The sequence below is a fragment of the Triturus cristatus genome, chromosome 4_2 (assembly GCF_964204655.1).
Source record: "Triturus cristatus chromosome 4_2, aTriCri1.1, whole genome shotgun sequence".
Classification (NCBI taxonomy): Eukaryota; Metazoa; Chordata; class Amphibia; order Caudata; family Salamandridae; genus Triturus; species Triturus cristatus.
Genome location: NC_140586.1, coordinates 671,670,645 through 671,685,425, shown reverse-complemented (window position 1 = coordinate 671,685,425; position 14,781 = coordinate 671,670,645). Strand labels below are relative to the sequence as shown.

The 14,781-nt window shown below is 43.8% G+C and overlaps 1 protein-coding gene across 4 annotated transcripts in view; it reads right to left on the bottom strand.

The window, feature by feature from the left end:
* Positions 1-14,781, bottom strand: part of LOC146834881 (cytochrome P450 2J2-like) — a 377,005-nt gene that overhangs the window by 72,031 nt on the left and 290,193 nt on the right. For all 4 annotated transcript variants that reach the window (XM_085602481.1, XM_085602480.1, XM_085602478.1 and 1 more), the window contains one exon: positions 6,960-7,147. In XM_085602481.1, the coding sequence (XP_085458607.1) occupies positions 6,960-7,147 (188 nt within the window). The remainder of the gene's footprint in view (positions 1-6,959; positions 7,148-14,781) is intronic.

Sequence of the window (14,781 nt, the reverse complement as noted above, 5' to 3'; positions counted from 1 at the left end):
GGACGTGGTTCCGCAAGAGGACATCCGGAGTCGGCTCATACGCGACTTCTTTGCTTAGTGGTGAGTACCAGTGTCTGTGTGTGCACGCATTGGTCCCCGTGTGGCATGTGTTGCGATGTGTGTGTCCATCTGCATGTATGGCACGTGAGTCAGAGGTGTGTGTGGATGTGTCACTGGAGTGATGGTGGCAGTGATGTGTATTTCCCCAGTCATAATTGTGACCTGGCATGTTGTCATCCTTACATGTGTCGAGTACATGCACATGCAAGTGGCTGTGCTTTTTGTGGCTGACTTCTTGTGTCTCTCATATCCCCAGGTACTTGCGCATGCCGTCTGCTGGTTGCATTGTTGCGGCACTGCTATTCCTCATGGACACGTCATCGTGTGCTGACTCAGCGTTACACGCACGGACAAGTTTGGAAGTCTCCTTAGGGTAAGGGATGCATCAGGGGTGTATTGGGTGTGGCAGTTTTTCACGATGTATGCACACTGCCCCTGTCGATGTTTGGTTCCTCTGCAGACATGTCGCATCACCATGGTACACATTATATGCAGCTGGGTACACCTGAATAGATGGTCAGACTTGTTGACAGTCATCAGTGATGGGATTGTGGAATGTGATGATGGCATCAATGTGTGTTACACTGCCCTCGGACACATACGGTTTGCCTTGGCTTGACATGCTGTGGGACTTCCACATCAGCGGATCAATGGTGTATGGCAGTCTCTCCGTGAGCAGCAGGGGGTGTTTAGCTGTTAGCCGACACTTGTGTGCCAGTTCCATGGCTATCGCGCATTTGGGCTGCAGAAGGGGGGTTCCAGTGTTGGACCCACATGTTACTCCACATTACCCATTCATGTGTACTCCGAGTTGCCTCTGCAATCCCGAATACATGACAAATAAAGGTGTCCCTATGCCTCCAAGGTGCCTCTTCTCAGTCAATGCTGGTGTGTTGCCACGGTGCATCCAGCATGTCTGGCATGGTTTTCCGTGATAGTGGCTATGTGTCTATGTGTCGAGTAGCAAGATGCAAGCTGTTTGTGTGGGATTAGACTGTGTATTGTGCATGTAGTCAATGACTGTGTGGGTATTGTGACATGTGCCATCCCCATGCATCCCACGTTGGCCAGGCCACCATTCACTGCATCCACCTGACTCAAGCTTGCAGGACATGGTTCTGCCACCTGTCCACACATACCTGGGTGCCCCCCAGGACACTCCACATGATCCCTGACCTCTGCGCATGGCTGTAGCTGTACTCAATATGTCTGTCGGCACGGTTGTGCGGCCACCCCCTCAGCTGGTTGGGCCCATCACGGGTGTGTATGGTGCTCCATGTCTGTCTTGCCTACTACAATGTGACCCATGTGTGTCCTGTGCCAGACTCAGGCCCCAGGGTGTGGATGGTTGAAGTCAAATGAGAACTCAGGCATAGTTAGACTTTACAAGACACATGTAAGGTAATAATGCAATCAGTAGGCATCTTCTCTTTATGGTGTGACTTTTTATTTTGGTTGGGGTAGTGGGGGGGTGTTGACATGAGGGGCTTTCCGGGTATGTGGAATCCAAAGTTCACTAGGGGAGTTGGTGTCCTTGCCATTTGAAATCCTCAGAGTCCATGCCACAGTCTTTGTCAACATTGGTCAGACAGTGACCTGCAAGTCTATGTGGCAGAGAATATCTTTTGATGCTGTGCTGCTGTTGCTCCAGTGGGCCAGGTGCCAGGCCAGGTGTCCTGGGAGATGGTGCTGTTGCGCCGACCCTCACGGTCTTTTCCGTGGACGACCCGCCCTCCTGCGGGGACCCTCAGAAGCAGGCCGTGATGATGTTTGGGATGCTCCGTCGGATGTCTCCTCCTCCTCCTCATCCCTCCCTGTGGGTGGTGATGTTCTACGCCTGCTGGCACAGGGAGGGTTGCCCATGTTGTCGGCCATCCGACGGAGTGTACTGTGAATTCCCGTGAACACCGTCACAAGCTCAGCCTGTCTGTCCTCCATCCGCCGTTGGTGTCGCAGTAGACAGGCATGTTGCTCCACATGTTGCTGGGCCTGCTGGGTCTTGATCTCATCGAGGGTCCCCTTCATCTCATTGAGGGTGGACACAACCTGGCCCATGCCCGTGGTGTCCTGCCGGTATGTGTCCAGGATGTTACGGACATGGGAATATACCGGTTCCCCAGCCAACAGGTCAGGCTTGCGCCTCCGCCATCCTCCACTCCCACCACCCCTGCCCACTTGCACCTGGCCTGCCCTTGTGGGCACATCGGGTCTCCGGGGCCCCTGAGGGGTGGCATTGGCGTTGTCGCCTGCCTCCTCCTGGGTGCCCGGGACACCGTGTTCCTCCTGGCCAGCCTGGCTGCATTGTGGTGTTGGGGCAGGGATCCTGGGTGTCTCCTGGGATGTGGCAGGAGTGGGGGTGGTGGTTGGCCCAGTTGTACCTGACGCTGGTGCTGCAGGTGGTTGGACACCAGAGGGGCCAGGTTGGTCGCGGTTGGGTTCGTCCACAGAGTGGTGAGAGTCGTCGCTGCCGGTGGCTCCGTCATCCCGCCGAGCCGGGTCCTGTGAGTCTTCCCCCCCAGTGTTGGGGGGTGATCCACGACGTTGACCTGTGTGTGAGAGAGACAATGTTAATTTTGTTCCATGCAACATCCATGTTTCATTGGTTTCTAAGTTGGCACATTTCCTCTGGGAATTTGGATATGTCTTGCATTCCACTCACAGTTCACTTGTACATGGGTATGTCCCTTGGCCACAGCTTTAGCGACTTTACCTATGTGTGGCACAGTCTTACTTGCTGCGTCAATTGTGACTGCAGTCAGCAGTGGAGTGGGCAGGTGTGGAGAGCCATGCATTGGCGCCTTCCGTGTTGCACTGTATGTGGGCACATGGAGTGGTTCCACACACTTAGATAATGCAGGTAGCTGTTGTTGTGCTCGTGCACAGGTTGTGACATGGCCCTGTGTTTAGCCATGGAGAAGAGGGGGGGTTCTGGCACTGGCCACCCTTGTCTACATGCACGCAGTCCACCTGCTGACGAGTAGACATTCCCACACCCCACAAGGCTGATTTGCTCTCCCTGTGTGTCCCTTTCTCGCTCCCTCTCTGTCCCCCTCTCCCTCCCTCTGTGTGTCAGCCTCCTCCCTCTGTCCGTCTCCCTGTGTCTCCCTCCCTCTCTGTCCCCCTCTCCCTCCCTCTGTGTGTCAGCCTCCTCCTTCTGTGCGTCTCCCTGTGTCTCCCTCCCTCCCTCCGTGTGTCAGCCTCCTCCCTCTGTCCGTCTCCCTCTGTCTCCCTTTCTCCCTCCCTCTGTCAACCTCCTCCCTCTGTCCGTCTCCCTCTGTCTCCCTTTCTCCCGCCCTCTGTCAGCCTCCTCCCTCTGTCCGTCTCCCTCTGTCAACCTCCTCCCTCAGTCCGTCTCCCTCTGTCTCCCTTTCTCCCTCCCTCTGTCACCCTCCTCCCTCCCTCTGTCTGTCTCCTTGTGTCCACCTCTGTCTCCCTCCCTCTCTGTCCCCCTCTCCCTCCCTCTGTGTGTCACTCTCTGTCACCTCAGCCCAGCTTCCTGGGCACAGACTGTTAGCAGATCTTTGAATGGCCCTTGGCTTGTTGATGTGAGTTTGTTTCTGATTTCCAGGCACCCATTGGGTGTAGTGTCTGTGTCTGCGCTGCTGCTGTGGTGGTGTGTGCTGCCACTCTTTCACAGTGTTGGCTGTTCATTAGCTGCTGTCATGTGCAAAAAGTGCCTTCACCCCCATGTCTTAATGCAAGGCGTCCGCCATTTGCTGGCAAGTCTTTCCTGTGTGGGGACACACTGTTTGTCTGGCTGTGACCTAGGCCATATGGGCAGAGGGCATTGTTGTCTGCTTCTGAGTTGCACTATGTGATTTTTGGGGCCCACACTCCCACCATCCGGGTTACCGTGTCTTGTGTTGGTGTTTTCTGTGGCCTGTGACTTGACATTGTCCAGCTGGGTGCATGGGGCATGGTGGCGCTAGTGGCATGTGCATGTTCATGGAGTGTGGTTGAGTCATGTGATAGCTTGGGGTGGTTGCGTGCCTTTTTGTGAGTTTGGTTGTGGATGACGTTCCCCCCATGTGAGGTGAGTTGTTTGTGTACTCACCCGGGTCTCGGAGTCCTTCTAATCCGTCCACTGCCACCACCGGCAGTATGGCCATCACCCTCTCCTCCCAGGGATGGTAGTAACGGGTCTGCGGGCCAGCCCTCCTCCAGTGACGTTGGCCTGGTTGTGTTCGTCCGTCATTTTGGCTCTGACCCTCCTCCGCAGATCGTACCACCTGGCTTGGCATTCATGCCTGGTCCTTCTGGTGTCCGCAACAGCATTCACAGCATCGACGATGGTCTGCCACATGGATGTTTTTTCAGAAATGCTGGTCTGTCTGACCAATGTTCCAAAGAGGTGTGGCTCAACTTTGAGGATTTCATCGACAAGGACCTCCAACTCTCGGCTAGTGAGCTTTGGATTCTTGTTAGTGGGCATGGTGAGGGGTGTGGGTGTGGATGGGGGGGGGGTGTGTGGATGGTTGTGGGTGTGTGGGTGTGGTTGTGCAGGTGTGTGTGTGAATGTGATGTGGGGGTGTTTGTGAAGGTGTGTGTGTGAAGGTGTGCAAGTGTAAGGTGTGGTCAAGCTTCTAGTATGGTGCTGTAGGTTGTCTGTGGGGTCTGGCAGCAGTGAGTCTGTTGCAAAGGCTCATGGTTTGTGTGTGTGGGCCCTTTTTATTGGTCCATTGGTGGGTGTGGCTGTGTTTGAACTTTGGGTGGGTGTGTTATAAGGAGTGGTTGTGTTTTGGGCCTCTGTTTTGGATTTTGGCAGTTGCAGGTCAGTAATTGTGTTGTTTTTGAGCTTGTTGGACATGTTTAGTGGCTTTGTGCCATTCGAATGGTGTATTCTTGTGTTGTTTTGCTTTGTCCTGGTTGTGTACGTGCGTTTTTAACGTGTGTACGGTGTGTACTTCGGCCATTTGGTTGTACAGTGCTGTCCTTGTGTCTGGCTTGGTACGACTCGTACATGCGCGATGTTGTGTGAAGGTGCTGGTGTTGGGGCCTGGGGTACGCTCCATACGTCCGCGGGTGAGGGTACGGTTCGTACATACACAGGGGTACGACACGTACATGGGTGGGGGTACGACTCGAACATACACGGGTGTACATACACGGGTGGGGGTGCGACACGTACACGGGTGTACATACACGGGGGGTACAACACGTACACGGGTGTACATACACGGGTGGTGGTACGACACGTACAGGGGTGTACATACACGGGTGGGGGTACGATATGTACACGGGTGTACATACACGGGGGGTTCGACACGTACAGGGGTGTACATACATGGGGGTGCAACACGTACACGGGTGTACATACACGGGTGGGGGTACGACACGTACACGGGTGTACATACACGGGGGGTTCGACACGTACAGGGGTGTACATACACGGGGGGTGCGACACGTACACGGGTGTACATACAAGGGGGTTCGACACGTACAGGGGTGTACATACACGGGGGTGCGACACGTACACGGGTGTACATACACGGGGGGTTCGACACGTACAGGGGTGTACATACACGGGGTGCGACACGTACACGGGTGTACATACACGGGTGGGGGTATGACTCGAACGTACACGGGTGTACATACACGGGTGGGGGTATGACACGTACACGGGTGTACATACACGGGGGTTCGACATGTACAGGGGTGTACATACACAGGTGGGGGTACGACACGTACACGGGTGCACATACACGGGGGGTTCGACACGTACAGGGGTGTACATACACGGGGGGTGCGACACGTACACGGGTGTACATACACGGGTGGGGGTACGACACGTACACGGGAGTACATACACGGGGGGGTTCGACACGTACAGGGGTGTACATACACGGGGGTGCGACACGTACACTGGTGTACATACACGGGTGGGGGTACGACACGTACACGGGTGTACATACACGGGGGGGTTCGACACGTACAGGGGTGTACATACACGGGGGTACGACACGTACACGGGTGTACATACACGGGGGGTTCGACACGTACAGGGGTGTACATACACGGGGGGTGCGACACGTACACGGGTGCACATACACGGGTGGGGGTACAACTCGAACGTACACGGGTGTACATACACGGGTGGGGGTACGACACATACACGGGGGGTTCGACACGTACAGGGGTGTACATACACGGGGGGTGACGACTCAAATGTACACGGGTGTACATACATGGGTGGGGGTACGACACGTACACGGGTGTACATACACGGGGGGTTCGACACGTACACGGGTGTAAATACACGGGGGTTCGACACGTACACGGGTGTACATACACGGGGGGTTCGACTCGAACGTACGGGGGCTGGGTGGGGGGTTCAACTCGAACGTACGGGGGCTGGGGGGGTCAGCGCGTACATACGGGGGCTGGGGGGGGTGTTCGGCACGTATGCGGGCACATGTGTCCATGGTTGCTATGGGAGTTCGGTGCGGACGGTGTTTTTTCCATACGGTTGTAACATCGGACGCACGGGATGGATCGTAATTCCGCGGTCGGACTTCACTTTTCACATTTGTACGGTAAATCGTCCGTGGACGTGTCGGACACATTTTCCGACCCGAGGACGTGTGTGGGGAATAATTCCCAATGCGATTCGTATGGACATTTTACCATGCGAATCGTAATTGCCAGTTTGTACGGCACTTGTACGATTCGTACGGTAAAAAGACTGGATACGAGTCGTACGGGGAATTTTTTTACTGGATCGTGATCGGCACCAAATTGTATTGCCATGCAAAGTTTTGATGGCACCTGTTTGCTTGAAAGATTTCAAGCTAAAGGTCAGAAAAATGCCACAATCCACACACAGTGCCACATCCAACATTATTCTGTCAGCCTGTCTCTTAAACATGTTTAACCATTACACTCATATAAAACATTGTCACCTTTGGCAAATGGAAGCCTCCTACTGTTGCATCACTGGTTGACTGTCTAGGAACACCAAAGGAAAATATGTTGGTGAACCGCTGCACCTCATGAATTACTGCATTCATATATGGCATGCTCTTTCTGTTTTCCATCAATGGTTGTCTTGCATGTCCAATCACACGGTCAATCTCTTCTTGAACTTTCTCTAAAAGATTTTAACAAATGAACATGTAACTATTAGACTTTAAAGGGCATAATAGAAGAACAAGACATGGTATTACATGTAAACAGCAAGTTCACATTCAAAGCAATTTTCAAAAAAGGCAAAGAATATGCTGAGTCAATGAAAATGATGCAGTAATCAGATTAGATATACTGATGAAAACATTGAAATGCTAATAAAGAAGCAAAATAAATTAAATTAATAAGAACAATAGCAATCAATAGCAAATTGTTACATATTGCAAGAGTTATAAAAGGCTGGTGCAGAGAATATTGAGTACAAAATATCGAGTTGCACAAATATCGAGTCATTAATATCGTAATACGTTTTAATCACATTGCCAAGGATCTTATTCACCCGGATCAGAATGGCTTTGTGGCAGGCCGACAATTAGCTACAAATACACATTTTCTTACTGAGGCTTTAGATTATTTTCAGATAAATAAAATTTCCGCTTTAATTTTATTATTAGACGCGGAAAAAGCTTTTGATTTAGTGGTATGGACAACTTTATTTGTTATTTTAAAGCACTTTGGAATTCCTCCACAGATTATTAGCTTAATTCAAAATTTGTACACGGGTGCCAAAGCCAATATAATTATTAATTCAGTTATGGTTGGTAAAGTATCGGTTCAACGGGGCACCAGGCAAGGTTGCCCCTTGTCCCCTATTCTTTTTGCATTTTTTATTGAACCATTAGCCACAGCTATTCGGGAATCCGTAAATATCTCTCCTCAAAAATCAAACTATATGCCGATGATATTTTGTTACTGATTAAGTCGGATATTCAATCTCAAACTGCCGCTCTTCAGCTTTTTGAAGAATTCGAACATCTGGGTGGTTACCGAATTAATAAAAAAAAAACTGAAATATTAGTTTGTGGTGGGGGTGAGGTTGAGCTACACACTGATTTACTCGGCTGTATTAATTCAAGACCGAAGAGGTATTTAGGAGTTATGTACTCTGTTTTGGTTTCCGATTTAGTTATGTTGAATTTTGATCCTCTTCTACGCAAGGTTCAATTTTTATTTAATAGATGGGACTCGTTGTCATTTTCCATCCTGGGGCGAGTGGCACTTATAAAAATGTCTATTCTTCCGTTATTTAATTTTTTATTTTCTGCCATTCCCTGTTTTTTGCCCAGTGGTTTCTTCTCAAAAGTACAATCATTATTTACAGGGTTTATATGGGCAAAAAAAAGTCCCAGGATAGCAATGCGGATTCTTTACGCCGATACGGAATTGGGAGGTTTAGCCGTACCCAATGTTAAAGATTACTATAGCGCATATTTTGCCCAATATTTAGAGCGGTTCAAATCTGGAATGCAGACCCCAACTGTGTTTATCAATTTTCTTTTTGACAAAATTTGTCATGAGGTTCAGATTCCTTCTCCGTTACAGATTCCTAAATTACTGAAACTAACTCGTTATAAGACGATGCTTTGGTTCTTTAAGCGTCAGGATGTCTTTCTCAAAAGATATTCTCTCCCGCAATTTAATATTAGAACCCCCTTAAGAAATGCTCTCCTGTTTTTTGGGAATGAAAATTGAAGTCGACATTGCACTACAATGGGCACTTTTGGGATTTCATTCTTTGTTAGATTTCTTGAGGGAGGGGACATGGCTGTTACCTGGAGAGATGCAGCTTATTATTCCAGGGAATTTTATGTTACTTGGTTCGTATGTTTCAATCTTTAAAACGTTGGTACAAGTTGAACCAATAAGCATTGGTTCCTCCAATCAGCTATGGGACGATTTGTTTATGACTTCTAGGACGAGGAAGCCAGGGGTATGGAAACGTGTTTTAGCACAATATACTGAGGACGATCTTAGCCAAAAAGCAATTAAAAAATGGCAAGAACAGGAGAATCATGTACTTACTATCAATACTTGGAAAATTATAAATAAACAGAATTTTAGTGTTCTTCGAGGATCTAATTGGAGAAGAATGCTATTCTTCAGTAAATGGCTTCTGTATCGTACTCCTGCTGCCATCGCTAAAATGTTTCCTAACACTACTGCCACCTGTTTTAGATGCCAGCAATATACTCCTGCAAACTGGTCCCACACTATAGCAAACTGTGTTAAAATTATGCCTTTTTGGAATGAGATATTTGAATACTTGCAAAAGTATTGTGGGATTCTGATTACTTATAATGTTAAATTAATATTGTATGGATACGATTCTGATCTTGGCTTGACAGAACAGAGGGTTAAACTATTATTTATTGCAATGGCAGTTGCAAGGTCATTAGTCCTGCAGAACTGGAAGTCAACTCAAGTTCCTCTTTTTAGTGCCTGGCTGCAAAAAATTAGGAATGTTAGAAAGACTGAAATGCGATATGCACAGCGAATAGGTGGGATTATGAAGTTCAATAGAATTTGGAGTCTTTACTTTGTGTAATGGTCGATTTCCGTATTTCGTAAATTATTTTCTCCATGTTATTCTGTATTTTTATTTTCTGCTTGCCAATTTATGCAAATTATTTTCTTTATGCCATTTATATCTTTATTCTCTGTTCGCCAACTTATGTTATTGTCAAATGATAACTCTGACACAAGAATTTCAATTAAAAAAAAAAAAAAATTAAAAAAAAAAAAAAGAGTCATTAATATCGTGGGTCAGAAATATCGAAAGCAAGAATATTGGGGTCGAGAATATCGACTTAAGGTAAGCAATATCGATTTCAAAAATATCAAAGTGTTAATATTGTTTGCAAAAAGATAGTTGTTAAAAATATAGTTTTTTATTATTGTTATGTATTTTAGTCTATATTTTATATGTATGTGATGTATTTTTTTGTATAAGAATTGTTTGTATTTTTTTTATATGTGTTAAATTATTAATAGTTCTAAAAAAAAAAAAATTGAATTTTGCACTTTTTGTTCCGTAGCGGGTTGTGAATTTATGGGAGAATAGGGTGGGAAGTGATTTAATTATATTAAATGTATTTATTAATTTGTATTTATTAATATTTGTTGAATTGAGATGTTATAGTGTTAAATGTGTAAAGTAATGTATTATTAATTAATTCATAATTGGTAGTTAATTCATTTTTATTTATTAATTGGTAATGTATGGTAATTGTTTAATTAATTGTAGGTCTGTGCTGTGGTGTTTATAGGTGTAAAGGGTGAGCCGTAATTTATTTGTAATTTATGAATTAATAATTGGCTGTTAATTAATTTTAATTAATTAAATAGTAATTAATGTTGGTAATTGTGTAATTCATTTTATTTGTGTGTTGTGATTTTTTAAAGTGTAAAGGGTGGGAAGTAAATTATTTTTAATTGATGAATTAATAATTGGTTGTTAATTAATTTTAATTAATTAATTGCTAATTAATTATGGTAATTGTGTAATTTTAGGTGTGTGTAGTGGTGTTTATAGGAGTAAAGGGTGGGAATTAGTTTGTGTGTAATTAATTAATATATAGTTGGTTTTTAATGTAAATTATTTGATATTTATTTTGGGTAAATGTTTATTTTTGTGTGTGTTGTTTTTTCTTTTAAAGGCGTAAAGGGTGGGTATTAAATACAATTTATTTATTAGTTGTTAATATTAATAGTTTCTAATTTTAAAATAAGTTTTAATTCTGTTTTATTATTTTATAGTTTAATTTAGGTGTGTGTTGTGGATATTATAGTGTTAAAGTGTGTGTAGTCAATTAATTTTTATTTTTTATTAAAAATATTTTTAATTGATTATTAATTAGGTTAATTATGTAAATACATTTAATTAGAAATGTTGAAGTGTTTTGTTATTGGTGTGGTGTTGTAGGGTAGGAAATAAAATAAATACATTTATGTTTTAGTTAATTCTTTTGTTTGTAAATATATTCTAGTTTAAAATAAAACAAAATGTAAATTTATGTACCTTTTTATTTTATATAATATTTGTAGGTTTTTGTTATATGTAATTCATATTATAATATGTGTTCTTATATGTTTAATATATATATATATGTTTTTTAAATATTGTTTATTTACTTTGTATTACTTTTTAACATTTTATATTTCTTTTTTTAAGTGTTTGAGTGTGAATAGTAATTTCTTTTTCTCCGGTATCCAATACTTTCCCTACTGTTGCATTCCCTGGAGTGGGAATAGTAACTTTTACCCCTCCGCTATCCAGCACTTTCCCTACAATTGCACTCACTGGAGTGGGAATAGTAATTTTTATCTCTCCGCTATCCTGCACTTTCCCTACTGTTGCACTCACTGGATCTGGAATAGTAATTTTTACCTCTCCGCTATCCAACACTTTCCCTACTGGTACACTCTCTGGAGTGGGAATAGTAATTTGTACCCCTCCGCTATCCAACACTTTCCCTACTGTTGCACTCACTGGAGTGGGAATAGATTTTTTTACCTCTCCGCTATCCAACACTTATTCTACTATTGCATTCAGTGGAGTGGTAATACAAATTTTTACCCCACCGCTATCTAACATTTTCCCTACTGTTGCAACCTTTGGAGTGGGAAATATGCCCCTCCCCTATCCAACACTTACCCTACTGTTGCTCTCACTTGAGTGGGAATAGTAAATTGTACCCCTCCGCTATCCAACAGTTTTCCTACTGTTGCACTCACTTGAGGGGGAATAGTAATTTTTAACTCTCCGCTGTTCTGCACTTTCCCTACTGTTGCACTCAGTGGAGTGGGAATAGTAATTTTTACCCCTCAGCTATCCAGCACTTTCCCTACTGTTGCTCCTACTGGAGTGGGAATAGTAATTGTTTCGCCTCTTCTATCCAACACTTTTCTTACTGTTGCTCTCACTGGAGTCAAATAGTAATTTTGTAGGCCTCCGCTATCCAATACTTTCCTACCGTTGCACTCACTGGAGTGGGAATAGTAATTTTTATCTCTCCGCTCTCCTGCACTTTCCCTACTGTTGCACTCTCTGGAGTGGGAATAGTAAATTGTACCCCTCCGCTATCCAACACTTTCCCTACTGTTGCACTCACTGGAGTGGGAATACATTTTTTTTACCTCTCCGCTATCCAACACTTATCCTACTGTTGCATTCAGTGGAGTGGTAATACAAATTTTTACCCCTCCGCTATCTAACATTTTCCCTACTATTGCACTCTTTTGAGTGGGAATTGTAATTTTTTGTCCCGCCCCTATCCAACACTTTCCCTACTGTTGCTCTCACTGGAGTGGGAATAGTAAATTGTACCCCTCCGCTATCCGACACTTTCCCTACTGTTACATCACTAGAGTGGGAATAGTAATTTTTACCTCTCCGCTATCCTGCACTTTCCCTACTGGTGCACTCTCTGGAGTGGGAATAGTAATTTTTACCCCTCCGCTATCCAACACTTTCCCTACTGTTGCACTCACTGAAGTGAGAATAAAGTTTTTTTACCTCTCCGCTATCCAACACTTAACCTACTGTTGCATTCAGTTGAGGGGGAATACTAATTTTCACCCCTCCGCTATCTAACATTTTCCCTAATGTTGCACTCTTTGGAGTGGGAATAGTAATTTTTTGCCCCTCTGCTATCCAACACTTTCCCTACTGTTGATCTCACTGGAGTGGGAATAGTAAAGTGTACCCCTCCGCTATCCAACACTTTCCCTACTGTTGCACTCAGTGGAGTGGGAATAGTAATTTTTACCTCTCAGCTATCCAGCACTTATCTTACTGTTGCACTCAGTGGAGTGGGAATAGTAATTTTTACCCCTCAGCTATTCAACACTTTTCCCACTGTTGCACTCACTGGAGTGGGAATAGTAATTGTTTCCCCTCCGCTATCAAACACGTTCCCTACTGTTGCACTCACTGGAGTGGGAATAGTCATTTTTACCTCTCCTCTATCCTGCACTTTCCCTACTGGTGCACTCTCTGGAGTGGGAACAGTAATTTTTACCCCTCCGCTATCCAACACTTTCCCTACTGTTGCACTCACAGGAGTGGGAATACATTTTTTTACCTCTCCGCTATCCAACACTTATCCTACTGTTGCATTCAGTGGAGTGGTAATACAAATTTTTACCCCTTCGCTTTCTAACATTTTCCCTACTGTTGCACTCTTTGGAGTGGGAATAGTAATTTTTTGCCCCTCTGCTATCCAACACTTTCCCTACTGTTGCTCTCACTGTAGTGGGGATAGTAAATTGTACCCCTCCGCTATCCAACACTTTCCCTACTGTTGCACTCATTGGAGTGGGAATAGTAATTTTTACCTCTCAGCAATCCAACACTTATCTTACTGTTGCACTCAGTGGAGTGGGAATAGTAATTTTTACCTCTCAGCTATCCAACACAGTGACTGGTGCACTCACTGGAGCTGGAATAGTAAATGTAATTATTTGCTATCCAACACTTTCCCTACTGTTGCACTGATTGTATTGCGCATTTTAAGTTTAATTATTTTTTCATAGTTTGTTTTAATTTATTCTAGAATGTTTATTTTTATATTTTAAATTATGTATATATATATATATATATATATTTAATTTTTATATAATTTTAAAGTTAGAATTTAAATTAAAGATAACAGTTTATAAATTATTTTAAAGTAAACATATATGTATACATTATTATGTTTGTGTGTTTACTTTTTGTAATTAAGTTTATTTGTTATAGTTTGTAAAAATGTATATTGAATGTAATTTATTTTGTTAAAATAATTATTAATATTTAATATATCTAATATATATATATATATATATATCCAGATTACCGCTTTCACCAGCCTCGATAATCTTTCCGATGCTTGCGAAGTAAGTACACGAACCAAATTAGAGTGCAAATTTCATTTATTTGCCCAGAGTGACGGCCATAACGTTTCGGCTCCTTAGAGCCTTGCTCACATGACAGCGTTATACTCAAAGTGCAAACTATTTAAAGTGCCAGTGCACATTATTGATGTCGTCACATGAGGGAGTCATCCTTGACATAGAAGATATACTTCCGCATTAAAGTGAGTGAAATCACATAGTTATACAGATGGCCACATCATATACAATATATGTTATATACTGACAACTGCAAAATAATATCCGCAATGACGGCATAAATGCCCATTGGTTCAGCGTATTACCTTAGCAAAATAATACAGTATTAAAATTGTAAGACCACATGTTACTCATAAAAAACAGTGTCGCCATCTTTAAAGTCAATAATACAGCCTGTTTTCAATGACTGTTGGTATTGCAAGATCCTCCCCTTATTCAGGTGTAACGAAAAAGATCAAAATACAGTTTTAAAGTGTACTAGTGTCTGTGTCAAAAATAAAAACCACAAAATATCATCAATACTCAAAATCAAACATAATCATAACAGGTAATGCATCACAGAAGGGTCACAATGGCTTAAAGAATGATATCATTACAATCGTATATATAAACAAACAAAAACTACAGGGATCAGAGTTTAGGTAGGGAGTCTACGATTATCATAAAGCTGTTCAAGATGATAGACTGTAGGTTTTTATCAAATTCGTAACCATCGTATTTTTTCACAAAGTCTGTTTAACTGCATAGGGAATGAACATAGCTGTGCAAATATGCAAAATTCACATATATAGTACAATTTGTCTGTAATAAATAGTAAAATACTAAATAAATAACCATAAAATTCGACGATTAAATAGGTTAAGACAA